Raw genomic sequence first — 27,022 nt, 5'->3', positions numbered from 1 at the left:
CCTCGGATCGCTAAAAGTGCAGCCACAAGAGCTTTGGACTCTTTGTGGCTCAGTGCATAGGCTACTTGGTTGGCACACCCCGCCTTGCTTGCTTTAGTGTTAGTTTCTTTTGGAACTTAAGCAACTAGCGGCCACATTATTTGTGTAGACCATGAATTTTCCCTCGAGGAGATAGTGGTGCCACACTCGTAGGCAGTGTGCCACAACCATTCTCGTGCAGAAAGTATCTCCTCTCAATGTCATTCAACTTTCGACTCTTGGATACCACCAAATGCCCCTCTTACATCAAGATGCCTCTAAGAGCAATCACATGCATTGTTGTGTGCTTCATACTACTTATCAAACCTGGGCAGTCAAAGCAGGGGTTCACTAGTGACTGCTCTCTTCAATTTGTTGAAGGTCCTCTGGCAAAGCGTAGTCCACTACCACTTTGTGCCCTTCTTCAAAAAAGTCATCAACGGAGCAGCTAGATTATAGAAGGTCTTGAGGAACTTCTGATAGTAATTAGCTAATTCAAGGAAGGAATGAATTTGCGGCACCCCTTTTGGTGCTACCTAGTCCTGGATAGCACACCTAGTAGGTATCCATGAGCACACTTCCTCGCGCAACTAGTGTTGTAGGATTTCAATTTCTTCTAAAGCAAACTCACACTTCTACAGGTTGATGTAGTGCTCCTGCTTATTAAACTTGGCCAACACTTTCCTCAAGTGCCTCACATGGTCATCCAAGCTCCAGTTGTACACACGAATATTAACAAAGTATATCACCATAAAATCATTGATATACTCTCAAAAAATGAGTAACACATGCTGTCTTCGGCTAACACCCCCTTAATCTACATTTGGTGATACCCCCACTTGAGATCCATCCACGAGAAAAAATGAGCATCCCAAACTCAGTCGAACAGCTCCTTAGTATTCAACACGACGTACTTGTTCTTCACCATGACCTTGTTGGGCGCTTGATAGTTCTCATAAAGTTGGAACGACCTGTCCCTCTTCAGAAACAGGACTAGCACACTACATAGTACCTTGGATAACCGAAATTAAGCCCAAAACTCTAGTAGCTAATGGAGTTGTCGCCTCAACTTCTCCAAGAAGGCTAGGGGAATCTTGTTGGGCAAGCACATGTGGATGAGTTTCTAGTAGCAGTTCAACTGTGTGGTCCATGTCTTGCCAATCTAGTAGGTACGCCAAGAACTCCGCAGATCTCACCCCAATGAACTCCCATAGTATGTTTGCGATTGCCTTCGATAGTCTCCCCATAGCAGCAGCAAGGTTGTCTTCATCGTTATCACCCCAATTATGTGTCGCTAGGTGGGCTGGTGCAAACCTTTGCTAGCCATCCCTCTTATTTGGTGTTGGCCTACGTATCGTGACAAGGAAGGTCTCTTCCCCTTAACTCAATCCATCATTGACTTGCATTGTGGACATGAGAGCAGTATCTCACGGCCTCTAGCCCCTTGGGCCATCACAAAACAAGGGTGAGATCCTTCAGGGAACAAGATATTGCAATTTGGGGAACACAACTACACACGCTCACAATAAGAAGTCGAGACTCAAGATGACAAAGAAGTCATCCATGGGGGACACCATGAAGTTGGTCCGACCTTCCAACGTGCTCACCCGAATTGACACTCCCTTAGCCATGTCGATGATGTCATGGGCCTCTAAGTCCTCCCCGCACTTGGAGAAAGATTCAAACTGAGCTGCTTTGCTTCCTTTTGGGCAAGGATGTTGTGCATTGCCCTCATGTCGACCATGGCTGTGGTGGGTTAGCTATTGATGAGTACTTGGACATGGAGGTCAATCACTTCAAATCGGAATGGGGCACCACTTTGCAAAGTCCCAAGGAATTAAAGGGATTTCAATTTCACTGTAGTGTTACCCCCCAACGTCCGGCAAAGCTGGGGCCACGTCCATTGGATTGACATTGGTGGCCGCCTCCACCCTTCATGAGCAGTCCCTCAAAAAATGATGTCCTCCACAAGAGAAGCACCTCGGGTAGTTACCCCACCACCTAGGGTCATCGTCATGTCCTGATGGAGTGGTAGAGCATGTCCTTGTTAGACATCCCAATGATCCGTAGGAAGAGAGAGGCAAATTTCCTCACATCCTCCCTCGGAGCCCCATTCATCTTGAGGTATTTGAACTCCTCCTGTGCCATCCAAGAAATATTGTACATCATAAAAGTCTCTTTTCTTTCCTGTACAAACTCCTCAAATGTAGTTGAAGGCCGACTCTCCTTGCCAAATGCTGTCGCCACCAGATCTTGGTGTCTCCCGAGAAGAAGAAGCTAGCCGTTAAGACTTTTGTTCCTCCAAAGTACCCATTAATTTGAAATATCATTTCAAATCATAGAGGAAGTCGAAAACATCCTTTTCCCTCTGCCCGTGGGTGAATTTCTCTTGAGAATACCTCTTGCCCCCCCCCTGTTGGATGTGGAGAATGAACTGGTATTCTGCCAGTCCCATGTGGGAAGGTTTTGTCCCACATGGAAGAAAAAGAAAGTTGATCTCCTCCTTGGGCTATAAAAGGAGGTACCCCATGTGGGTAAATATGCTTTTTGCTGTTTGCTTTTGCATGGTTGACTTGTGGTATCTCCGTTGTTGAGATTGTAACCACTGAAGTCTGAATATATTTGTTCAACGTTTTTGCTTCTTCACATCTTGGATTAATTCCGTGACAGATAGAGAAGTCTGATTGGGCTTACCAAAGCCGGGTATTAGACTATCTTTTTCTTCTCTCTACAACTGGTATCAGAGCCCAGGTTCTGAATTTCCTGATTTGGAAAATTCTGGTTGAAAGCAAGAGTGGGAGCAATGGCTGTTGAACAAGGAAAGGTTCGAATTGAAAAGTTCGATGGTACTGATTTCGGGTACTGGAAGATGCAAGTAGAAGACTATTTGTATCAAAAAAATCTTTATTTGCCACTGGCTGAAAAGAAGCCAGAAACAATGTCTGAAGGTGATTGGGCCCTGCTGGACAGAAAAGCCATGGGTTTCATTCGGTTGACGTTGGCAAAGAATGTGGCATTTAATGTAAAGAATGTCAAGAGTACATCAGAAATCATGAAGACTCTGTCCGACACCTACGAGAAACCGTCCGCGTCCAACAAGGTACACCTTATGCGCCGCCTATTTAATTTGAAGATGGTTGATGGAGCGAGAGTAGCAGATCACGTTAATGAGTTCAACGTGATCATCAGCCAATTATCGTCTGTTGATATTCTGTTTGATGATGAGGTGATGGCTTTGATCCTGCTATCTTCACTGCCTGAAAGCTGGAATGCTACCGTGACGGCCGTTAGCAGTTCTTCCGGAAACCAGAAGATGAAGCTTGAAGATATCCGAGGAATGATCCTCAATGAGGATATTCGGAGAAAAGATTCAGCTGGTCCATCAAGTTCTGCCCTCATCACAGAGAGCAGGGGAAGATCTCGAGAACGAGGCCACGGAGGTGGAAAGGAGAAGTCAAAAGGAAGGAGTAAGTCAAGACCAAGAGCGGATAAGTGTTGGCATTGCGGGAAGACGGGGCATCTGAAGAAAGATTGCAGGCTCAGGAAGGGTGATGATGGACAGAAGAATGAAGATCATTCAGTAAATGCTGCTGCTGCTGAGGTACAAGATGCTCTAGCAATGAGCGAGGATGTTCCAGATGAATGTTGGTATTTGGACTCCGGGGCGTCGTATCACTACACTCCTCATCGAGAGTGGATTAGTGACTTTATTGCCAGAGATTTGGGCAAGGTTTATCTTGCGAATGATGGTCCGATGCACTGTCATGGATCAGGAGATATGCATATCAAGACTGCTGGAAATATGATGTTCAAGCTATCCGGTGTGAGGTATGTTCCTGGCCTTAAGAGAAATCTGATCTCTGTGGGACAGCTTGATGATGCAGGATATGGGATACACTTCAAGGATGCCTCTTGGAAGATCACCAAGGGGGCAATGATTATGATGAAAGGCTTGAAGGGTGGTACTCTATACAAGACGACTTTGAGCAGGGATTGCATAGCTCTCGTTGGGACAGAGGATGATACCATGACTTGGCATAGAAGGCTAGGTCACATGAGTGAAAAGGGAATGAAGATCATGCTGGACAGAGGCATGTTGCAGGGGTTGAAATCACTTGAGATGAGCCACTGTGAAGATTGCATTCTTGCGAAGCAAACAAGAGTCTCTTTCTCCAAGTTGGCAAGGAGGCCGAAGAAGGAGAAGTTAGAGCTGGTTCATAGTGACGTGTGGGGTCCTGCACCCGTCCCTTCACTTGGTGGATCGAGGTATTATGTTACTTTTATTGATGATTCGACTCGAAAGGTGTGGGTTTATTTTCTGAAGAATAAATCTGACGTATTTCTGACCTTCAAGAAGTGGAAGAGTCAGGTTGAGCTCGAGTCCGGCTATACAGTGAAATGCCTGCGATCAGACAATGGCGGTGAATATGTTAGCCATGAGTTCAAGGAGTTTTGTTCACAACAGGGAATTCGGATGGAGAAGACGATTCCCAATACACCACAGCAGAATGGTGTTGCGGAGAGGATGAACAGAACCTTGAATGAGAGAGCTAGGAGTATGAGACTGCATGCTGGATTGCTGAAGACATTTTGGGCTGATGCACTGAATACGGCGGCTCACTTGATTAATAGGGGACCTTCTGTGCCTCTTCAATCTTGGCTTCCGGAGGAATGTTGGACCGGGAAGAAGGTAGATCTCTCTTATTTGAAAATATTTGGCTGTCTTTGCTATGTTCTTGTTGACCCTGAAAGCAGCGATAAGTTGGACGCAAAATCCAAGAAATGCTACTTCATTGGATATGGTGGAGATGAATTTGGTTATCGACTATGGGACGATGAGAACCGGAAAATCATACGAAGCCAAAATGTGGTGTTCAATGAAGCCGTTGTCTTCAAGGACAAGGACACCATGGAGCAGCAGCAAGATGTTTGCAAAGAGCTTGTGGAGCTTGAAGAGATTTCTGAAGAAGATCTACGAAATGGGGTTGCGCAGAACCCTGAGAACGTCGAAGAAGAGGCAGAAGAGGTGGAAGTAAGCACTCCTATTGTTGAGTTACGGAGGTCTACACGACTCCGACGACCTACGGCGAGGTACTCTCCATCCTTGAGTTATATCCTGTTAAGAGATGGAGGAGAGCCGGAATCATATGCGGAGGCAATGCATATGGATGATTCGGTAAAGTGGGAGTTGGCGATGCAAGAGGAGATGGATTCTTTGCACAAGAACCAGACTTGGGAGCTAACTACTCTACCGAAGGGAAAGAAGGCGCTTCACAACAAATGGGTGTATCGCAAGAAGGAAGAGGCCGATGGCAGCGAGAGACACAAGGCAAGAGTTGTTGTGAAGGGATTTCAACAGCGTGAGGGTGTTGATTATAAGGAAATCTTCTCACCTGTTGTGAAGCTCACTACGGTGAGGTTGGTGCTTAGCATTGTTGCTACGGAAGATCTTCACTTGGAACAACTTGATGTGAAGACGGCTTTTCTTCACGGTGAGCTGGAGGAAGAAATCTATATGGTTTAGCCGGAGGGTTTCATTTGTGCTGGGAAAGAAAACCTTGTCTGCAAGTTGAAGAAAAGCTTGTATGGGTTGAAGCAAGCGCCAAGGCAATGGTATAAGCGTTTCGATGCATACATGATCGAGATCGGTTTTGTGCGGTCTGATATGGACCATTGTTGCTACTTGAAGAAATTCAGTGGGAGTTATATTATCTTACTGCTTTATGTAGATGATATGTTGATTGCAGGCGCTAGCATGAAAGAGATCATGAAGCTCAAGAAGTTGTTGGCAAAGGAATTCGCCATGAAAGACTTGGGAGCGGCGAATCAGATTCTCGGGATGAGGATCAAGAGGGACAGACAAGCAGGTACTCTCAAACTGTCCCAAAAACAGTATATAGAGAAGGTGCTTTGCAAGTTCAATATGCAGAATGCAAAGCCTGTGAAGACTCCGTTGGCGGCTCACTTTAAACTTACACATGAGCAATCTCCAAAGACAGTGGAGGAGCAGAAAAATATTGAAACTGTCCCATATGCATCTGCTGTTGGGAGTCTCATGTATGCGATGGTGGGAACACGACCGGATATAGCCCAAGCAGTGGGAGTTGTGAGTCGGTTCATGGCAAATCCAGGGAGAAAACATTGGGAAGCTGTGCAGTGGATTCTCCGATATTTGAGGGGAACCTCAGGTATGTCTCTTTGTTTTAAGAGAGGTGATCTGAATCTTCAGGGCTTTGTAGATTCAGACTTCGGAGGTGACATTGATACCAGTAGAAGCACAACTGGATATGTTTACACCTTCGGTGAAACGGCGTTGAGTTGGGTCTCACAACTACAAGATGTTGTTGCTCTGTCTACTGCCGAGGCGGAATATATGGCTATCACAGAGGCTAGCAAGGAGATGATTTGGCTGAAAAATTTACTTGCTGAGTTGGGGAGGAATGGTGTGGATTATAAACTGTTCACAGACAGCCAAAGTGCTATTCATTTAGCGAAGAACCCGGTGTTTCACTCCAAGACGAAGCACATCCAGCGGAAGTACCACTTCATTCGAAGCTTGTTGGAGGAAGGGGAGCTGAAACTCGAGAAGATTTCCGGAGCAGAAAATCCTGCTGATATGCTGACCAAGACGGTTGCAGTGGACAAGCTGGCGTTGTGTGCAAGCACCATTGGTCTGCAGGGCTAGCTGCTGATGATGTTTTTTTTAAGAACTTTTATTTTCTTTTCTTGTTTGCATCCATTCTCCAAGTGGGAGATTGTTGGATGTGGAGAATGGACTGGTATTCTGCTAGTCCCATGTGGGAAGGTTTTGTCCCACATGGAAGAAAAAGAAAGTTGATCTCCTCCTTGGGCTATAAAAGGAGGAGGTACCCCATGTGGGTAAATATGCTTTTTGCTGTTTGCTTTTGCATGGTTGACTTGTGGTATCTCCGTTGTTGAGATTGTAACCACTGAAGTCTGAATATATTTGTTCAACGTTTTTGCTTCTTCACATCTTGGATTAATTCCGTGACAGATAGAGAAGTCTGATTGGGCTTACCAAAGCCGGGTATTAGACTATCTTTTTCTTCTCTCTACACCCCCCCCATGCGCCTTGTGCACAGCTTGCGCGACCCGTGCACGTGCAATGCTTAACACCCGCACCTGTGCTCTCGTGGCGTGGGCGGCCTCCACCTGCATATCCTTGGGAGCTTGCGTACGCAGTGCCTATTGCCTGCACTCGTGGCCTGCCCTGATCTGGTGCAGATGCACGCTAGTAAGCATGAGCATCTCGTGGGCCTTGGCTTTAAAAATCAAGGTCAAGCATTACCACCCATGATGCGTGCGGTGTCCACTCTACCACATCAGTCTCTAATTCTGAGTCCAAGTATGGCGGCATATCCTCCACACTAACACACAGGCCTCTGCATAGGGATGACGCCTACTTGGGGGACTTAAACTGAGGGTTGGGACGGTTTCTAGAAATCGGGCAACTAGATTTGCATCCACTGTGGAATCATTTATTCACCGTTGGTCCGCAAACGAACCTAACAGTATATGTTGGCTGTTCTTTCAACGTCGATACAATCAACCAACTTTCCTTCTCTGGTCATGCTCTAAGTTCCTAGCGTCCCAGGGATAGCTATTATCTAAAAGTGGGAAATCTTTTTGGAGCCAATTCGGTCGGCTATGTGCAAAACGGCTTCATCCAATCAATCAAGTGGGTAAAATGGTATGCTTTCTTTAATAGATAGGTAGGAAACTTATTAAACCAATGAAATCTTTCGTCGGCAGGCTAATTGAAATTAAAAATAACTTCATTTCGGATAAGATATCGCGTGAAGCATGTGGGACAGTCTGTCGGTGGTCCTCAGAAAGTGACGCTTATGATTCCGAATCAAAGAAGGGCGATTAGAAGCAGAAATATTTAAACAAATACGTAGCAATGAGACTGTGCAAATGATTCACAGATATACGTTAACCGTTGAAGGAATTGCTATAGATTTTCTTCGAGTGAAGCTAAACTCTAATTGAGTTCACATCAAGATCTGCGAAACCACTCTGAATTCCCAAAAGTCGGCATGGTGCCATGTTGACCTTGTGGGAACACAGAAACGACCAACCCGGCCTCACCGTCTTCTTCCTCTTCCTCACCGTTTCATCCAGATCTCTCTCTCTCCCCCCCAATATCTCAATCTTTCTCCCTCTCTTTGTGCTCTCTCTCTTTATCTCTTGCTCTCTCCATAACTCAATCTCTCTCTCTATTTGTGTTCTCTCTCTCAACCTTTCAATTTTCTCTCTTTGTGCTCTCTTTATCTCTCGCTCTCTCCATAACTCAATCTCTCTCTCTATTTGTGTTCTCTCTCTCAACCTTTCAATTTTCTCTCTTTGTGCTCTCTCTCTCTCTCTCTCTCTCTCTCTGTCATGGAGGGCCTGATCAAGGGGCTGATCGACGTGGCCCTTGGCGGGGGAGGAGACGATCAACAGCCCCACCGCAGGCGAGGAAACGATGAACAGGGCGATGGGTCGCGGCAGAACGAGCAGCCAAGATCATCTTCCTGGGCCGACGTTGTCTCTTCCCAAAGCCAAGAACAGGGCAACGATTACAAACCAAGTAATCTGGCAAGGCCACAACATGTAGAAGAATCCAGCGATGGGGAATGGCAAGTCGCCGGCGACAACCGCCATAATCGCCGCCAGCCACGCCACGGAAGGATGGTCAGATCTTCCTTATTTTCATTATCCCGGCAAATTTCTAAAGTTTTTTCTAATCAATTTTTCGAGTTGATTGGTCTAAAGCCTCTCTGCGATTCCACTAATAAAAGTTTATACGCCATTATCAATATTTCGAGTGAACAATTTTGAAGTTGTTAGAAATTGATGCCCTCCATTAATAAGCGTGTAACTCGGATAGTATTTTAAATTTCCTAACTCGGTCTCATGCAACTCGAACGCTTCCTGTAGAATAGTAGAATTTATGAAGTTGTTGGAGTCCTCTTCAAAAAGATAAGTTCTGACATTCACAATCTTTTTCTCGTATTCAACTACCAAGAGCCGTCGTTTACAGCTCCTTGGAACAGTTGGGTTTGTTTCCTCTCCTTGATTTCTCGTTGACAAGAATTAACGGCTCCTGTCTTTAACGCCTTGTGCACTAATCGTTGGAGTTTAATTTCCGAAACGGGAAAATAATATGTATAACTGAAGATTATAAGCTATCATATAAATCGCCGTAGCGTGATTCAATTAAATTAAAATGGGATCAATACATTCCAGTAATGTGGAGCTTAATTTATGTATAATGATGGGATAAATTATCTCCTGTAAATTAAATAATTAGTTCTTTTGAACAACATCTTCTTTGATAGTCCCCATTACTATTAAGAGATAGTTCCTAGAATTACTACCCCTCTAGAGCAACCTAGGTCAATATACTCAGGTTCATTTTCCATCCTCTGTTCAGTAATTCATCCATCCTAAAGAATGTCAAGAGAGAAGACCCTTAAGTCAACTTCACCCAGATCCTAAATAAATGTGTGTAAAGCGGAATTTCAGATAAAAAAATTTTAATTTCAGGTGCCAATTGAGGAATGGAGCGGATTCAAGGTACCTCCAAGCCAGCAGGAATACTCGTCCCATGTTGAGGATGGAATCGACGTAGAACCAACGGCTGAAGAGCTCGGCGACCTGTCCATGGCTTGCAACAGGTTGTGGGCACTTGATTTGAACGGCCTTGTTCCAGGAAAAGATTTCATGATAAACCTCGGAGAAGGCAAAAGAGTTTATCAGAAAGGCGACGCGGCGTCGGAGAGCCTCTTCAGCTGGGTGAAAGAAGATATCTTTCAACGACCCACTTACTCTCGCTTCTGTTCTCTCTTGGATAACTACGAACCCAGCCAGAGAACGAAAGAGGTTGTGACTGAAGAGGAGAAGTATGAACAGGATGGGTTCATTGAAGAGATTAGCAGGACTGCACCCGTGCAGTATCTCTTCCGGCTCCTTAGCCTCAAGGGAGCTGTTCAAGGAGATTACGAAGAGTTTAAAAAACTCCTAAAATCCCTTTGGTTTGATCTTTATGGAAGGGGCGGCGTGTGTGGGTCGTCGTCTGCGTTTGAGCATGTTTTTGTGGGCGAGATTAAGGAGCAGAGCGAAGCCCAGGTTTCGGGATTTCACAACTGGATTCAGGTTATACATATGTTTTATTTTTTTCATATCTTAGTACAGTCTTTGAATATTTTTCTCTTCTCTTTTTCTCTTTCATTCATTCATGCGTCTTTTATTTATACATTTGCTTTGTGTTCTTCTTTTGATCTTTGTGTATCTTATCAAGTATTAGTCTATCTACTGTAATACGCTAAATCTAAGCATCTAAATTGCAGTTTTACCTCGAGGAAGCCAAAGGACGAGTAAACTACCATGGCTATATCTTCCCCAGGAACCGTTGTGAAGTAGTAAGTACAACCCCTCTCTTTCTGTTTTTCTCTATCTTTCTTTCTCTCACTCCCCTCTCACTCTCTCTCTTTCCCTCCCTCTCTCACTCCTATCTCTCTTCTTCCCCTTCTCTCTTTCTTTCTCCCACTCTCCCTTCCTCTCCGTCTCCTCTCCCTCTCCTCTCTCTCTCTCGTTCCCCTTCTCTCTTTTCTCTCCTCTCTCTCTCCTTCTCTGCCTTCTCTCTCTCCCCCCCTTTTTCTCTTCCCACTCTCTCACTCTCTCTCTCTTCCTCGCTCTCCCTCTCTCTCTCTCTCTCTCCTAACCTCTTCCTCTCTCCCTCTCTCTCGCCTTCTTTCCTCTCTCTCTATCTCTATCTCTCTCCCCCTCTCTCCTAACTCCTCTCTCTCCCTCCCTCTCCCTCTGTCTCTCTCACTCTCCTTCTATCCTCTCCGTATCTGTATCTCCCAAACCCAATCTCCCTCTCTCTTTCTCCCACTCCCTTATCCTCTCTCTCGTTCTCTCTCCCTCAGCCTCTCTCTCTATCTCTCTCTCCCTCCCCTCTCTCTCTCTTTCTCTCTCCCTCCCTCTCTTCCTATCTCCTCTCTCACTCCATCTCTTTAAGTTTCTCTCTCATCGTTTCTCTTTCATAGACGGTGGGTTTTATTTATTTCTCTGCTTACAGCCCGACGAAGAGAGCAAGCTCCTGACGATCCAGTTCGAATGGAACGGCGTTCTTAAGGCCGTGTCCAGCACCCTCGTCGGGGTCAGCCCAGAGTTTGAGCTCGCCCTTTACACTCTCTGCTTCTTCCTCGGCGGCGAAGATAATCACGTCAATCTCGGACCCCACGATGTCAACGTTAAGTGTTATCGCCACCAGGGCCAACTCGGATCAGTTTTTCCCATTGCCGAATGATAGGACTGTCCACATCTTCCCCAAGTGTTTGTTCTTTCAATTATGCAATTTCCTCTAGTGGACTCCAGAGAATTTTGTGTAATAAGCCAAGAAACTATTCTGCCAGTGGCTTCAAGCTTTTCTAAAGATTCTCCGGAGTAGAGGTTTAGATGGTCAGGATTAAATCATGAGTTATAACGGTGAGGATTAAGTCTGAATATATCCGTCATACACGATGGGACCATAGCACCGATCAACGGCTGTGATCGGTGCACCCGAGATGTTATAACGGACAAGATTAGTTATAATGTTTTGTTATAAAAGACGGGTACAAGGCACCGATCAACGGCTGTGACCGGTGCACCCATTCTGTTATGACGATCAGGATTCAAAACAACCTTTTAAATTTGCATATCTGTTGTAAACTGTTACAACGAATATATACATATGATAACTACCTATACTTATAAATATTTAACCAATGTTGAATACAAGACTTGCGGGTTAATACAATGATCTTGATCTATCTCTGTGTCTCTTCTTTCCTTTTCTTTCTCTTCTATCTCTTCTCTTTTCTTCTCAAGTTCTACATTCTTTCCCTTCACCACTTACAACGGTGATCCAAGAAGATCAAACAGATACCTTGTGCTTGTAGCTTTACCTAATTTGTGGATATTAATTTCACGAGGTAAGACCATTTATCTAGTGAATCACTGCAGTGTAGCTAAACATCCCGTAAAATAGTAATCTAGAGAAGCAAATATGATCATCTTGTTTTAAGCCTTCAACCTAAACTTTGTCAATGAAACATACATTAAGTATCAGACCTATTCTGAATGACAAATTAAACTTGAAAGCATCTTGGGAGATTTGGACATAACATTATTGGTTTTCGGACACCATGAAACTTTAACACATGGCTAATTTCTCAGCATCAAGATAAGTAGTTTTAACAGACAATGCAGATGTTTCCTTTTATACTGAATAAAATTATGAAAATTATAGTTATCATTTTTCTTAATATTAAGAATAGTCACAAATTAATAATGTTATTATCCTATTTAAATACTGACAGAATTCGCCAATCTTCACATCAACTATTTCAATCAGATAGTATTCATCATTTAATATTTTAGGTGTTGATATACTGAAGAAATTATACCTCCAATGATCATCATACTATCATAGAATTCCCCTATCTTCACATCAACTATTTCAACCAAATAGTATTCATCATTTAAAATTTTGGGTGTCACTATACTAAAGGAATTATACCTCTATTAATCTTCATACTATCATAGCATGACTGTTTGAAAAAATAGTCCTACTTTTGCTTACATAGCTGTCTTTATTGTGGGCAAAAAAGTAACATAGCGATAATTAACACTGATGATAAACTGAAAAATATCTTATACTTAATTATATAAATGATAAAGCCTCTCAGGATGTCTTTTTATGTGTAAACTTAATAAAAAATTGCACAATAGTGCTTGAACTGCTTCTCCTGCTTCAATATGGGAAATGGGAGAGACAATGAATTACACAACAAATTCCAAATTTTTTTGATAAATCTTGTTTTTCCATTTGACTAAATGGTCTTAATGTTCATAAAAATAATGTAATGAATAAAGTCGATTGGTATAATAACTTGTTCGGTTACAGTCGTCATTTGTAATGACTTACATCTTATCAGTAATTATATTCACCTCAGTTGATGATATTCAGTTCAGCAGTTATTCTAGTACATCTTATCTTACATATTTTCAGTATATATATATATATATATATATATTATAAAACGTTTAGAAAAAATGTAAACTAATTTTAAAATCCAACAAAAATGAAGATAATAAAAATGAGGAAATATAAATAATATAATGCAATAGTGATGTGACTTTCAGAAAACTATGAACATGGTACATTTAAGTTGAAAGTAGGTCAATAAAAAATTTTAGAAAAATATATTTCTTGACTCCAATATGAAAAATGAAAATATGATACCAAATCATTCAATAATACACTAATTTCAATAACTGCATGAATCCAAAATTATGGCTGTACTCGATTTTTACTAATGCAACTATTGAGTATCAAGGCATGTGGAAAATGAATTTTCTCAAAATCTCATCAGTATTGGAAATAAAATAATAAACCCCTCAATAAAATATCAAGTAACCCACAAAATACTTTATGTAAATAAAAAAAACATCATTATGATTTCAATAAATGAGATTATCTTTTTGCTCACCAATACTGCTAAAATATATAAATTTCCTCTCTACAGATAGTAAGATTAAACCCGCTTGAAATGGCATGCTGGATTTTTTACGCTACTAAGGAAAACTTAGACTATGATAATTATAGTTCATGCATATATTTTTCTCATTGCCATCTTAAATTATCCCCTTTAACTAAAAAGGGAAATATCTGTAATATTTAAACTATTTATATATACCTATTGTTTTAAACTTATTTTATCATCCTTCCCCATCCATATGTGATAATAACCATATTTTATACCAGTTATGATTACAAAACTATTTTCACTTGGCCCAATGTTGAATTTTTTACCATACATCCTTGATATCATACGGATGATGAAAATTATGTCATCAATTTTTAAATTTTTTTTGAAATATTTATGTTTGATAACAATCAATGTTGGTATATTTACACCATTCATACCATTACTATATAAGTTGGATGTTTCTCACGTGCTTAAATTGGTATACTTAGTTTTCCAAAAGCCTAATGTTTTTCTGCATTAGTTGGTATTAATATGTAATTTCCTGACATCATATTCATTAAACAATAATATTCCTAATTCAGAATATATATTTTACATATCTCTGATTTACATGTCATAATTCATCAATGTTTGAATTTCCTAATATTTACTGCAGAGAGTTATTTTTTTACGTCAGAATACATATTCTAATGCTTTTTCAATATTATATATATTTATAAATTATTTAAGAAGTTTTATGAATCTTTGCCAGTTTCCAAAGTCTGTGATACACTGGGATATTTGCACGTGGATGCATAAGTATAGAGAAAATATAATTGTTATGAATGATCCAGCTTGGAATTCGAATATCTAACAATCTAAGAAGTTTCAGCTGAAATTTTGAGTGTACCTTTGTCTCTCTCTTATCTACACATTGATACACTATAATCTATAAATCTCCTGTCCTTCCATGGATAATTTATTGTGGAGTATCTCATACATTTGTAGGTCTAGTGAAAGACAATGATTCGTGATCCATCACTTTTTGTTGGTCTCGATTGTTGATTGAAGTTAGAAATCAAAACAGAAGTGGGGGGATGGTTCTCTAGTTGCCACAAGTTTCCTGGATCCTTACAGAATATAAGTATCAATGTTAAGTCTACTTATGCTTATGGTGTCATCTTCTTCTCAAAATGCATCCATTCACTAATATTCATTCATCCACACCCATCCATCCTTTTATACTAATCAATCTATAGCACAAATATTATTATATGTACCTATCACGCAAATCATGTCATTGTATTATTAAATTACAAATATATTGTTATCATCTAATTACCAACTCATGTGGCATTTGATTCCTAATTTATGTTCCTTGTGAAAGGGCCCTACCTCATCAATAGCTGATCATATTCTTTTCTAAGTCAAGGTCTTAAAATTTTTCAGTTTATCATGAGGGGTTTTATTTGTTACATTAATCAACTCTAATAGTATAATTAATAAGGTTATGGAAATATTCAAAGAAAGATGTTAAATCTTAGTCTCTCATAGGTGTCTTCTATGATTTATTTATCAGGGAATGAATTCATACTTTATAAAAAATATTATGAGTATTATAATTGTAGATATGAGAAAATGCTATGCATGTTAACATTACAATTTTCAGTTCATTCAAAGATATTGTATGGTGTTCTCTATTCATTCTTTCAAAATCAACAAAATTATTATGGTCATTGCAAACATAATCAATACTCTCATAAACCATATTTCTTCAAGAATTTCATTGAGTGATGTTGAATTGCACAATAATGATAAAAGAAGAACAAAAAATAATAATCTAACTTATAATAAAGCTGACTTCGATCTATGCCCTTGTGATAATATTCATGATCATCACGTGTATAATCTAATTTCTTTGAAACTTGTCAAATCCTACAAGAATGATACGAGCATAGTTGAAGGACATGCCGTTTTCAATGATAATGAATCTGAAGGCCATATGTCCAATTTTCATTTGAGGTTAAAAACTAAATGTCAGCGAATATGGGTGAATCTTATGAAAACTATTTTAATGGAAATGAGGTTTTTTAGACGATAGAAATAACATTTCTATGAAAAAAATAGGGTCAACCAAATATAACTGAAAGATATAAATTTTCTGAAGAGTTCTTTGATTCACCATTATATAGGAATTTCCACCTGTTATGAGACAAAAATAAATTTTCTTTACGGAGGGGCATTGCGATATCATATATATTACTTTCATAGTTTTTTTCTTCAAATATTTTATTTATATGTAGGAATTTTTTGTAGAACTATATTTAAAGCTCGATACTTTACAGATTTTGGATGATCATTTTACTGAATAACTTATTAAGTTATTAAGTCAGTTTAATATTAAAGTTTCATTCTAATGATCCCAAAAACCAACCTTAAAGTTTGATTTTTTTCAGATGACTATTAAAAATCTCATAAATATTCCAAGGGTAAATTATTTTTGCATGAAATTTTGAATCGTTTAGTTTGGTTATTACTATTATTTTCAATCTATGGTAGTAGTTGTTTACTAAAAAGTCTGGTGAATTGTGAATATAATTATTTTTCTTGTAAAATTTGCAGAGCTACTTTTGGTTATTATTTTTATTCTCAATCATTGATTTTTTTAATTTTTTTCTGTTTTTAACTTAATAATAGCTATACATATCTTTCAGTTTCTATCTTGTCGCTTTGTTAAAAAAGGATTTAAAAAAAGATGCAAGCTAAACAAGCACTAAGATTCAAGGTGAAAGCTTTGCCATTTCATAAAGCTAAATAGACTTAAGGAATTACAATTATACATTCACTTTTTTAATTCCATTATAGACAAAGAGTGTTTTATTCCATATAATAACATTCTATTATTTTAATATTTTTAATTTTAGCATCACTTCAAGGTGATGGATAATTTAATCTTAAAAAAATACACCATAATTATTTAAAGTATTAGGCACATAATTACTTTACTTTGACCCATCAAAATCTATCCTTCAGCCCTATTCTAAGTTTACCATACAATGTTCCACCCATTATTGTTTATTCTTATAGATACTCGTCTATATCCTATCCATAATTACTTATTGTATGATTTAGTCCCAAGTTTTTTTTCTTATCCTCTCGTGATACCATTCTTGAAAGGATTTACACATTTGTCAAATTATGTTCCAGGTTTCTTGATTTTTTTCAGTTATTTATGTGATTTTCTCGTATCATATTCATCAAATATTTTTTATGTGATAATTGATTTTTTTGAAGCTTTATGACATTGAAGTTATGGAACAATAATTTATAGTTTGGAATATTATTTTTTTCTAAATTATTTAGACATTGAACTCAGAGATATATTGTTTTAAGTCACAATAAATGTTTCTAAGATTATTATGAATTAAAATATATATTGTAGAACTGTTTGAGGGGTTTTAATGATTTTGAGTGGGGTTTCCCTTAATTCGGTGACACATGGGTAGTCGAATATGTGGATTCCTGAGGAGATGTAAAATGCAACGGTCATCCAACCTGGAGTTACAATATCTCATTTTTTTTGGAGGATTTTAGCTAAATTTTGGATGTAGATTTATCTGAATCTACATCTTCTTCCAATAAATCCATACCATAATCTATCAATAGTCATCTTGATCTATCTAAAAATCATCTGGTAATTGCTTCTACATTGGTAGTGTGAATAAGATAAAGGAATTATTTAAAAGTTTTTATCAATCTTTAACAGTTTCCTACAATCTGTGGCATGTTGGAAATCCTACAAATGGATAAATGCGAACATAGAAAATCTGTTGGCTAAGAATAATGGTATTTGAAATCGCGATATCTAAAAGTCCAAGAAGTTTTGGCAGAAATTTTGAGCGTAGCTTTCTCTCTCTCCTCTGTCCATTAATACCCTCTATTGCTATGGAATTTATTATTATGAGCTGATTGAAAGAAAGTGATTTCTGATCCATAAATTTATGTTGATCAAAGTTAGAAGGCATATCAGAAGTAAAGGTGCTCTCCCATTGTAACAAATTGTCTTGATCCTTGTCGCATTTAAATATCTACAATGTCTCCTTGTGCTTAGGCCATCATCATATTCTCCACATCATTTTGACTTTTCATCATCATCCACCATGCCAAGTTATATTTCATGAATTATGATGCATTTACATCGTTACCAACCTTCTCATCTCACCATATTTATGTCTTATGTAATATCTTGTTTCATCCACTAATTACCATTTTAAAATAATCTAAGCTCAAAGTATATTCCCTCTGTGGGAAAGAGTCTTTCTAAACACTAGCTAGTCATATTATTTTCAAACTCAAGGTCTCATTAAGTTTATTGATCATGAATTAGCACCCCACATTTGATTTCACCAGATTACTTGGCATAGTGAACCTAAGACAATCTAGCACATATATGATGTATTCAGGATGAACATAAGTTGACTATTAATTTCTGATTCACTTCTAATAACTTGGTATTATTAGATATTAGGTTTCTGCATAGATCAAACCATATTCCAGTCTACGCAGTATCTTTCCTTCCTTCCACTCAGATGATCAAATCACCTTTGATTGCAAATATCTTCCTGTTTTCATGGCTTCCATTGTACTCTTTGACAATGAAACAATATTTCTCCACATTAAATTTGAGCTAACGTGTTACAACTTTATTTTTTCTAACAGTAAAAATCCTCGCTGTTCGCAATGTCCATACTTGTGAAATCTGTGGTGACCTAGGTTGTAAATTTATTTTATTAAAAAAACATATCTATGTTTTTTGTATTGAACTGAGAGAGGGATTAACTCATAGTGATAAGTGGGAATTTAGGAACTCGTAATGAAATTAAACTAAATTCAGAGAAACATTCGTTCTAGAAAAGATATCAACAAAAACTAGAAAACAAAAACAGATATGCAATCAAATATAGTTCAATTTCAAATCTTATGTGGAAGGAAGAATATGGATATGAGGGTATATGGATCAATTTATCTCCTAACTCACCATAGAATAAAACAAAGGTCATTCATAGTGAAATTGTTATTTGGTTTCCAACTGGATTGATCTTATAACTAACAAAATATGTGTCTCATAAAAACAAATCCATGTGATAGAGACTGATTCAGGAAGAATTTTATCCGTCCACTATTTATCAATTCAAAGGAATGTAAGGTAGTCGTCTCTATACAATATCAAGAGCAAATTCTGGAACACAAGAGGGTTTCACTAGAAGAAAGAAAAATTCAATAAAAAGATGAAAACTTTTTGCATCTTTCATAGACATTACATAAATCAGCATGTATAGTGGATTGGAGAAGAGAAAGATGGCCAATTCCTCAAGGTTTGAGACAAATTTATTCAGTTTTGACATATTGCATGACTAAGTTGGACAAAGATGGGCCAGTAATCTTTCCCACGACTTTCATATCCCCCACCAAAATAGGACGGATTTCCATGTCCCGTACAGATCCAAAATGTCAGCAAATGTTGTCAAAGGAAAGATTTTGTTGTTCACATAACACACTGATGTGGTAGTGAAGATTATGTAGCCTCATGGTGCATTTATTATGCGCCTACATCCTCAAGTGACATCAGCCTGAAATAAAAATGATTGAATAATATGGCATCTTCTACAGGATACTAAAAATTCAACATCCTTTGGGAAATTAGAGTTGCAATTATTGCAAGAAATAGTATTTTTTTATCTTTTTTTCATGTATGCACAAGAATCCAAATCACAATTAATAAAATGGTGACACAAGGCACAATGCGGTGCAATCTGAATAAAAAATTATTTAAACATAAAACTCTATTTAAACCCAATTAGAAATTATGAATATAAAGAAATTAAATTTAATTTATATATGAAATAATATGAAATATTTCGAATAATTTCTTTAAATACATAAATAATCAGGAAATTTTCATCAAAATAAAGGGTTTGATTTCATGCATATTATTAGCTCTGTTTTTGTAAAAAATATATAAATAAGATTTGATATGGTTCTGCATGAATAATTTAATTTTCCATAAAATATATGGTAGTTACCATTTATGTTCCTAAAATGATGGTAAAGGATGTGTAATGCACGATAAGAATGATTTTAATCAAGTGCTAAGTTGAGAAGTTGACAGTTTAGGGGTGATGAATGAGAAGTCATAGATTTATAGAGCTAAATAGCAGAGGTGAAAATCATGCACCTTAACAACATGCAGTATGAACAATATCAACATGATCCATTTGGTACTTCCATCAGCATCTATATCGGAACGGATAATGTCATTCCATTCCCACAAAACTTGGGTACTGATGGGTTGCGCACTCACGATCAAGAGGTATTCAGTTCATTAGTTTGGTTACAATAATAGAAATAAGGAACAAATAATTAATTAAAAATACATGTTATCATGCAAATGTGTAAGTATGTGGCTAGCAAGCCAAACACACATTTCATATCTCATCCATTATTTATTAATACACCATATTCATTGTAGCCATGTATGATTATTATAATTAAGTCAATGAATACATGATCCAACTCCGTGAAGTATGATGATATGATAATATGAAGATCACAATTCTTCAAGCATGTGCTCTAAATGTTCATAATTGAACAATACTCAAGACAGACATTAAAGTATCCTAAGAAAATATCATTATCTAGTCTTACTCATATAATGAGTATGTTGATCTGTAGTGTGAAGATACTACGGATAAATAGTGGGTTCTGTTCAATGGAGCGAGTTCACTGAATTGATACACATAAATCCTTGAATTTGTATTACACAAAACTGACAATCAGGTTGATTCATGTCACACTTGTGCAAGTGGTCCTTAGCTTAAGATACCAAAGATGTGTTGTGGATGGACTGCAAAACTGTGACTGTCAAATCATGGATTTTTAAAAAGTCTTATTTCAGATTCAGCAAAAATTGCACGAACGTAACTGAGTGTTCGATATGGGCACATCCACCCTTGGTAGAACAGGATATAACTCAAGGAAGATGAAGTGGTGAAGTGCTTGGCCAAGGCACTAGAATATCACATAAGAGTATGATTACTAACTTGGACGACAATTTAAGTTTTGATAGTTGACCATACCCTAAGTCATCTTAGGAGCATCAAGTAGATGCGGGACTTTACATACATGATAACAATTGGCAGGTGGGTTCCATGAGTGAGTCGATGCACACTCTTTTGTGTCTTCTATCAAACAAGGAGCATCTTGGCACTACACCAACTAGAGACCTGACTTATTGATTGGGTTAAATAAATCTGTCATTAATTAATCCATACGATGATATAGTTAATTAATTTGGAAGGCCAACAAAGATCCTTGGGTGACTAGAGTCATTAACTAGACTGATACATGGGATTTGAGGGTCACATGCAAATGTTCTTTTGGATGTCGGAAGAAATACTAAATGTTTAAGGGTTTTATGAAAAATATATAGTATGAATAAGAGAAGGCCTTGACGGAAATTCAACCAGACCAGAATTTTTCATGGCGCTTCCACTTCATTATTCCTCTCCTTGTGTCTCCTCTCCATTACCAATGCCATTAGGACAATGTAATGACTGATCCATTAGTGCCCCTTCTACAAGATCTGAATCCTTTTAAAAGGTCTCTTGGACCTCCTCCTTGGGTCTTCTCTCAAGTGGAGGCCTATTAGCCCAATAAGATCTCCTTTGGCTTTAACTTCATCCTACCTATTTGGCATATTATTATTCATATCAACGTTATTAAATAATTATTTTGGCCATCTGAACACCTCGTATTCATCACATTAAAATCTCCTATTTTATACATATCTATTCTCATCCCTCTTGAATCATCATTTAAAGAGTATTTAAACCCTAATATATGTTCCCCATGTAGACGACCCTTGCTCATCGTGAACTAGTCTAATTGTTTTAGGAGCAAAGGTTTATAATTTATTTATGATTTACTCAAATATCAATACCACCCTAAATTCGAGTTCATTACTCATCCTCATGCATAATATCTTTACACAGAGTACTAAAACATGGCATTTCACAAACTAATTCATCATTAAAATAACAAATTTCAATAAACATGAAAATATTAATGTATGCAGGGATGAGTTAGCGTTCAACCTTAATTCTGGAATTTAGAGCTTATTTAATCTAATTCACCTTTGTATTTATCATTTCTCAAGTTAACCTTGATTCCCTGACCTCATTGCCGCATCTTGAGCCTCCATATTTAGAAAAAAAATTTAGGGGTATAATTTGTTTATCATTATGATTTTGATTTTTTTTAATCAACTAAAGTTTCATTGAGGGAAACTCACTACGAACTACTAGTTGTGAGTGAGATGTCTTCATAGGAACTGGTGTTTAAAGGAAAATCTAATTTTAGAGTTAAAAAATGAAGAAAAATATATTTAAGATGGTAACAGGTGTGCACCTGTATAATAATCTGAGCTGAATAAGATAGTGATGTCCAAGGTGATAAGAATGTGAGAAGAATGATATTGAACGTTATTAGGTGAAGAGATCAATAAATATGATTTACTGATATTGTAAGTAGAGGAAAAATACAATAATAGTGATTTTGTTTTTAAGAGACAAAATATTGTGATTATTTACATTATTTTGCAGAGAGAGTTAGTAGATGTGTATGAAAAAAAGGATCCATTATTGCATTATATGAAGGATATAGACTTGGTTAGATAGTGTAGAAAAGTATATTTATATTTTAGTCAGATATAAGAGTTAAGAAACTGAGAGATAGAGACATGGGAGTAAGATGACTACAATGAGGCTTTTAAGGATTAACTATATGAATGAATCAAATAATGAGGGGGGATTATATTAAAAGAAGGCAAATGTAGTGATGCATGATGACTAAGACATACTCATGATAGGCCATTTAAAGGCGAACTATTGTCTGATAAAACAAGATACAAAACCACATGATCGATTTGAGTCTTTAAATTTGGAGTGAAAAATGATGGTGTAGCTTGTTTCCTTGGTCGAGGAAGGGAGCTCTCTCTTAGAACAACTGCAGTAAACCAAAGTTCAAAACTCCAAGTTTCAAATTATGGAATATGTGAACCCAAGGTGAGAAAAACATTGGATGGGGTAAGAGTGGAGAGTAGAAAGGTCGCACAGTAGGGTGGCGAGGATCGGCAATGCAGAGTGGCTGAGATTGGTTGTGAGGGTCGGTAAGAGACGATGGCGGTTATAGATCAGGGATGCGGACGGGAGGATTTGTTCGTCCTGGGACGAAAAAATCGTCCCGTCCAAAACAAGGACAAATTTTGGGAAGAGAATTCATCTGGGAACCACCGGACAGGACGGTTTTCGTCCCTTGGGACGAAAAAATCGTCCGTCCCGACGTCTACGGACGATGGACGGACGAATCTGGATGGAAAACCGCCAGATTAACATCCGACGGTTGAGATGTCACCACGTGGCTTGCACGTACAATTTATAATATATTATAACATATTATAATATATTAAAAATAGAAATGTGTTTTTTCGTCCCGGGACGAATTTTTGGACGAAAATTCATCCTGGGAGGACTGGATGGGATGAAAAATCATCCCGAGATTATTGGACGGGATGGATTTTTTGTCAGTGGATGAAAAACCGTCCCGTCCTTCATCCCTGAGCTTATGTGGGACGTAGGACGGGACAAAATTTGTCCCGTCCCGTCCTTTGTCCATGTCCGGGATGATCCGGATCTATAATGGCAGTGCACTGTAGGGCAATAGAGACACAAAAAAGATGTTGTTGCTTCAAAGGTGGGGCAAAGGAGTGCTCCCCACCAAATAGGCAATCATAATCCAAAACCATGGACAATCAAATCAAAGATCTAGAAGTGACATAAATTTATATTATTTAATGTTTTATACATTTCACTAGGGATGGGAAAAAAGGTCTTGTTTGTATCCGAACTCCGAACGTGCGAGTGAACACGAACAAACATGAACCACAAACGAAAACAAATGAAGCAAACACGAACACAAACCCCGAGTTTGACTTGTTTGGTTGTTGTCGGCCATCGTTTGTTCAGCGCCGAACAAGGAATTTTCCATCCCTACATTTCAGATAGGAAGACATTCAAAGTGCATTAAATGCCTGTTATTATACCTAAAACTGAACAAACAATAAAATTATGATCTTCCTAGTTGCCCCTAGATCTTGGATAATCATATCAGAAATATCCAATAATGGGGTATCATCATTGAAATGTATAAAATATGAAATAATATAAATTTATGTCACTTCTATGTCTTTGATTTGATTGTCTATGGTTTTGGATTGTGTTTGCCTAATTGGTGGGAGTATCATTGAAATGATCTATCTTCGCTTAATCTTGTAATGTTCATAGGCCATCCCTCCATAAATTTGATTTTCTCTGAAGTTACCATCACTCTGCGTTGTTTATTTGTTTCTTTCTTGGTTGTGACTTGAATATCTCTGATTGGCTGCAGTGCATTGGAATCGTCGTTGCCGGAAGCTATTTTACCGATCTCTCGTCACATAAATTTGTTATTTTTGTTGTGAATCGCTCCAAAATCTGCTGCAGGGAGCGAAGATCAAGAGTCAAAGGCACTTTGATCTGATTCAATTTGCTCGTTTATTGGATCAGATTGTCGAGGATCTTCAATTTCAACGTTATTCGTCGCTAGGTAATTAAAATTATTGTCATAATTCTTCATTTAAATCCCTAGTTTTTTTAAAAACCTGTCCGAAATCATCACGGGGATCGAAGATAGGTTTCTTCGCGTTCTGTTCGATCATTACCGAATTCGATCACGCTCTCAGCTTGCGCTGGTGATCGATCTGATTTAATCTCTTATCTGCACGATCAGATCCGCGGTAAGCTTCTGTTTTACCGATTGTTCGTCCTTAGGTAGTCAAAATTTCGTCCTCATTCTTCTGTGAAATCCCAACTTTTCTAGTTCTGTACGATAGATACCGAATTTGATCAACCTCGTACTTCGTTCTTGCGACCTACATAGTTAAATCTCATCTTCTTTTCAATAGCTTTTGTTGTTGAAACGTCATCGATAATTTCATCTTCCTTCTTCCATGAAGTGGCTAATTTTCAAGTGAATCAGTCCGAAATATCCACCGGGAGCAAAGATCGAAATCTCTCTGATTGACTTTTTTGTGCCATCAATATCGAATTCGATCAACCTCGTAGGTCATGCTTAGGATCGATCCGATGCGATTTTCACCACTGGATCAGATAGGCGGTCCCTTTTTTCTTGAGCGGTCGTTCATCGCGACGTAATTGAAATCCTTACTTCCTAATTTTCTTGAGAATCAATCTGAAATGATACCTCTCTGCTTGCTATTTCCGTAATCGCTCGCATTATTGGAGATTAGTAATCGATAGTTTAATCGATCTCTCCGGTTCAAATTCAATCATACTGGTAGTGATCTTTCATTCGACAGAAATCCCAAATCTTTGTCGGCAACTCTTGCAAGACTATTTCCCTCGCGATTTGAACGATCAATTCCGAATTCTTTCAAGCTCGTACTCATCGTGCTTGCTGCAATCGATCTGATTAAATTTCTTCCTCGGCAAGATCATCAGAGAAGATGTTCACCGCGCCAGATCATCAGGTAGCAGGCCATCAAGCGCGGGACGGCCAGCTCGGCCCGCTGATCGATTCCAGTGGTCGATTCTACAAGCCGCTCCAGACCAACGGCCGAGGATCTCAAGAACTCGCCTTCTACCAGTCCTTCTCCTCAAACCCTAGAATTCCAAATCAAATCCGCAATTTCTTCCCCAAATTCTTCGGCACCAAAATTCTTGAAGCTTCCGACGGATCAGGCCCCCGAGATCACCTCATCCTCGAAGATCTAACAGTTCATCTCATCAATCCCTCCATCGCCGACATCAAGATCGGATCAAGAACATGGTTCCCCCACGCATCAGACGAGTACATCAACAAATGCTTGAAGAAAGATCGAGAGACGACGAGCTTGACTATAGGATTCAGGATCTGCGGCGTTCAAATTCAAGAATTATCAGGGATTTGGAGGCCGAGCAAGAACCAGGTGCAAGGATTTGAGAAAGAAGAGGTGAGGGAAGTTCTTGAAAGGTTCTTCAGGAATGGCAATGGCGACGGGTTGATTCTTGAGCAATTGAAGGAATTGAAGGGATGGTTTGAAGAGCAGACCATCTTCCATTTCTACTCTGCTTCCGTGCTTTTGATTCGCGACGATGGCGGCGAGGAGATGGTGAAGATCGTGGATTTCGCGCATGTTGTTGATGGCGATGGCGTGATTGATCATAATTTCTTGGGAGGGTTGTGTTCTTTGATCAGGTTTGTTGCAGAGCTGGTGGAGAAGAAGAAGAAGAAGAGCAGCTCATCAGTGGAGAATGGCTATCTGAGGTGAGTATTTTTACATTAACTAGAATTCTCAGGAGAGAGAGATGTGGTTGCTTTGATTTTTAAGGGTTTAATAAATGGAAAATTTTCTGCAGCAATAAGAAATTTTTTATTTCTTGGAAGTATTTCTTAGTTCCTACTGTGCTTGCACTTTTGGTGTCGGATGACGATATCGGATATCGGGGATGGATACCACTGTCATGTGGACAGTGGCTACAATTGAATTTTGATATCTGGATTTAGAAAAGGAGCAAACAAGATTGAGGCAATTTGTCTCATACCCACGACTTTATTAAAAAAACTCCCATGTAAACTGCTTCATGAAATTTTCAGTGCTTAGAACAATAAGGAAACACTAAAAATCAGGGGCAGATTTCGGGTGTTCATTCGTCAACCGGCTGGAGTGCTTAGATCCTCTGATCGATAAGAACGTCGCCGATTCGGCCACGTGGAGTCCTTACATTGTTCGATCCTCTCTTGTCTCTCTCCCTTCTCCCTTTATCTTCTCTCTATCCCTCTTGTCAATCTATTGTCTCTCTCTTCTCTCTCTATCTCTTATCTCTATTCAGTCTTCCCTTTCTCTCTCTTCTCTCACTTTTGTCTGTCTCCCTTCTCTCTTTTAGGGATCCGGGATTGAATCGGATCTGATCGTTCAAATCCAGATCGAAAGATTTGAACGATCAACTGCAGATTAGAACCGATCTGTTCGAATGTTTCGATTACAGTTCAGGGACCCAGGACTAAAAAATCGTCCCGTCCGAGGATACGGACGAATTATGGGATGGAAGTTCGTCCCATGGGACGAAAAAACCGTCCGTCCGGAGGTCTCGAACAATGGATGGACGGATGTGGACAAAAAACCGCCGGATTCACATCCGACGGCTGAGGTCTCGCCATGTGGCCTCGCTATGACAATTTGCATCCAGGTCCTTATGTTTTTTCGTGCGTGCAAACTGACGTTGCTCAGAATTAATTGTACATATGTCCATTTGCATTCTCTCTCCTCCATATTTCCCTTAAAATACTTCTAAAAATCTATATTAATATATTAAAAATATAAA

At 38.7% G+C, this 27,022-nt stretch overlaps 2 protein-coding genes across 5 annotated transcripts; both read left to right on the top strand.

Annotated features, from left to right (window-relative positions):
• Positions 1 to 8,028: 8,028 nt before the first annotated feature.
• On the top strand, positions 8,029 to 11,464 carry LOC144714848 (uncharacterized). The gene is made up of 4 exons (XM_078589638.1): positions 8,029 to 8,715; positions 9,571 to 10,179; positions 10,374 to 10,445; positions 11,108 to 11,464. The coding sequence occupies exons 1-4, from the start codon at positions 8,422 to 8,424 to the stop codon at positions 11,336 to 11,338; spliced, it is 1,206 nt and encodes a 401-aa protein (XP_078445764.1). The 5' UTR covers positions 8,029 to 8,421; the 3' UTR covers positions 11,339 to 11,464.
• A 12,327-nt stretch (positions 11,465 to 23,791) lies between these two features.
• Positions 23,792 to 26,995, top strand: LOC144714859 (inositol polyphosphate multikinase IPK2-like). Of its 4 annotated transcripts, none has more exons than XM_078589652.1 (4): positions 23,792 to 23,931; positions 24,048 to 24,245; positions 25,160 to 25,964; positions 26,057 to 26,994. In XM_078589652.1, exons 3-4 carry the CDS (start codon positions 25,165 to 25,167, stop codon positions 26,202 to 26,204), a joined length of 948 nt encoding a protein of 315 aa, XP_078445778.1. In that variant the 5' UTR covers positions 23,792 to 23,931; positions 24,048 to 24,245; positions 25,160 to 25,164; the 3' UTR covers positions 26,205 to 26,994. The 4 variants fall into 4 exon arrangements, with proteins under 4 accessions (XP_078445778.1, XP_078445776.1, XP_078445777.1 ...); XM_078589650.1 differs by having other exon boundaries at positions 25,152 to 25,964; positions 26,057 to 26,992; XM_078589651.1 differs by lacking the exon at positions 23,792 to 23,931 and having other exon boundaries at positions 23,977 to 24,245; positions 25,152 to 25,964; positions 26,057 to 26,992.
• Positions 26,996 to 27,022: the final 27 nt, after the last annotated feature.

This window comes from Wolffia australiana, chromosome 18 (genome assembly GCF_029677425.1).
Source record: "Wolffia australiana isolate 7733 chromosome 18, ASM2967742v1".
Lineage (NCBI taxonomy): Eukaryota > Viridiplantae > Streptophyta > Magnoliopsida > Alismatales > Araceae > Wolffia > Wolffia australiana.
This window is presented reverse-complemented; position numbering and strand designations above follow the sequence as displayed.

Bases quoted from the DNA above. Each gene is read 5' to 3' on its own strand.
- LOC144714848 (XM_078589638.1), top strand. From the start codon at position 8,422: ATGGAGGGCCTGATCAAGGGGCTGATCGACGTGGCCCTTGGCGGGGGA. The intron at 8,716-9,570 runs GTCAGATCTTCC...TTTTAATTTCAG, and splicing joins AGCCACGCCACGGAAGGATG to GTGCCAATTGAGGAATGGAG. The intron at 10,180-10,373 runs GTTATACATATG...TCTAAATTGCAG, and splicing joins GATTTCACAACTGGATTCAG to TTTTACCTCGAGGAAGCCAA.
- LOC144714859 (XM_078589653.1), top strand. From the start codon at position 25,165: ATGTTCACCGCGCCAGATCATCAGGTAGCAGGCCATCAAGCGCGGGAC. The intron at 25,965-26,056 runs GTGAGTATTTTT...AATTTTCTGCAG, and splicing joins GTGGAGAATGGCTATCTGAG to CAATAAGAAATTTTTTATTT.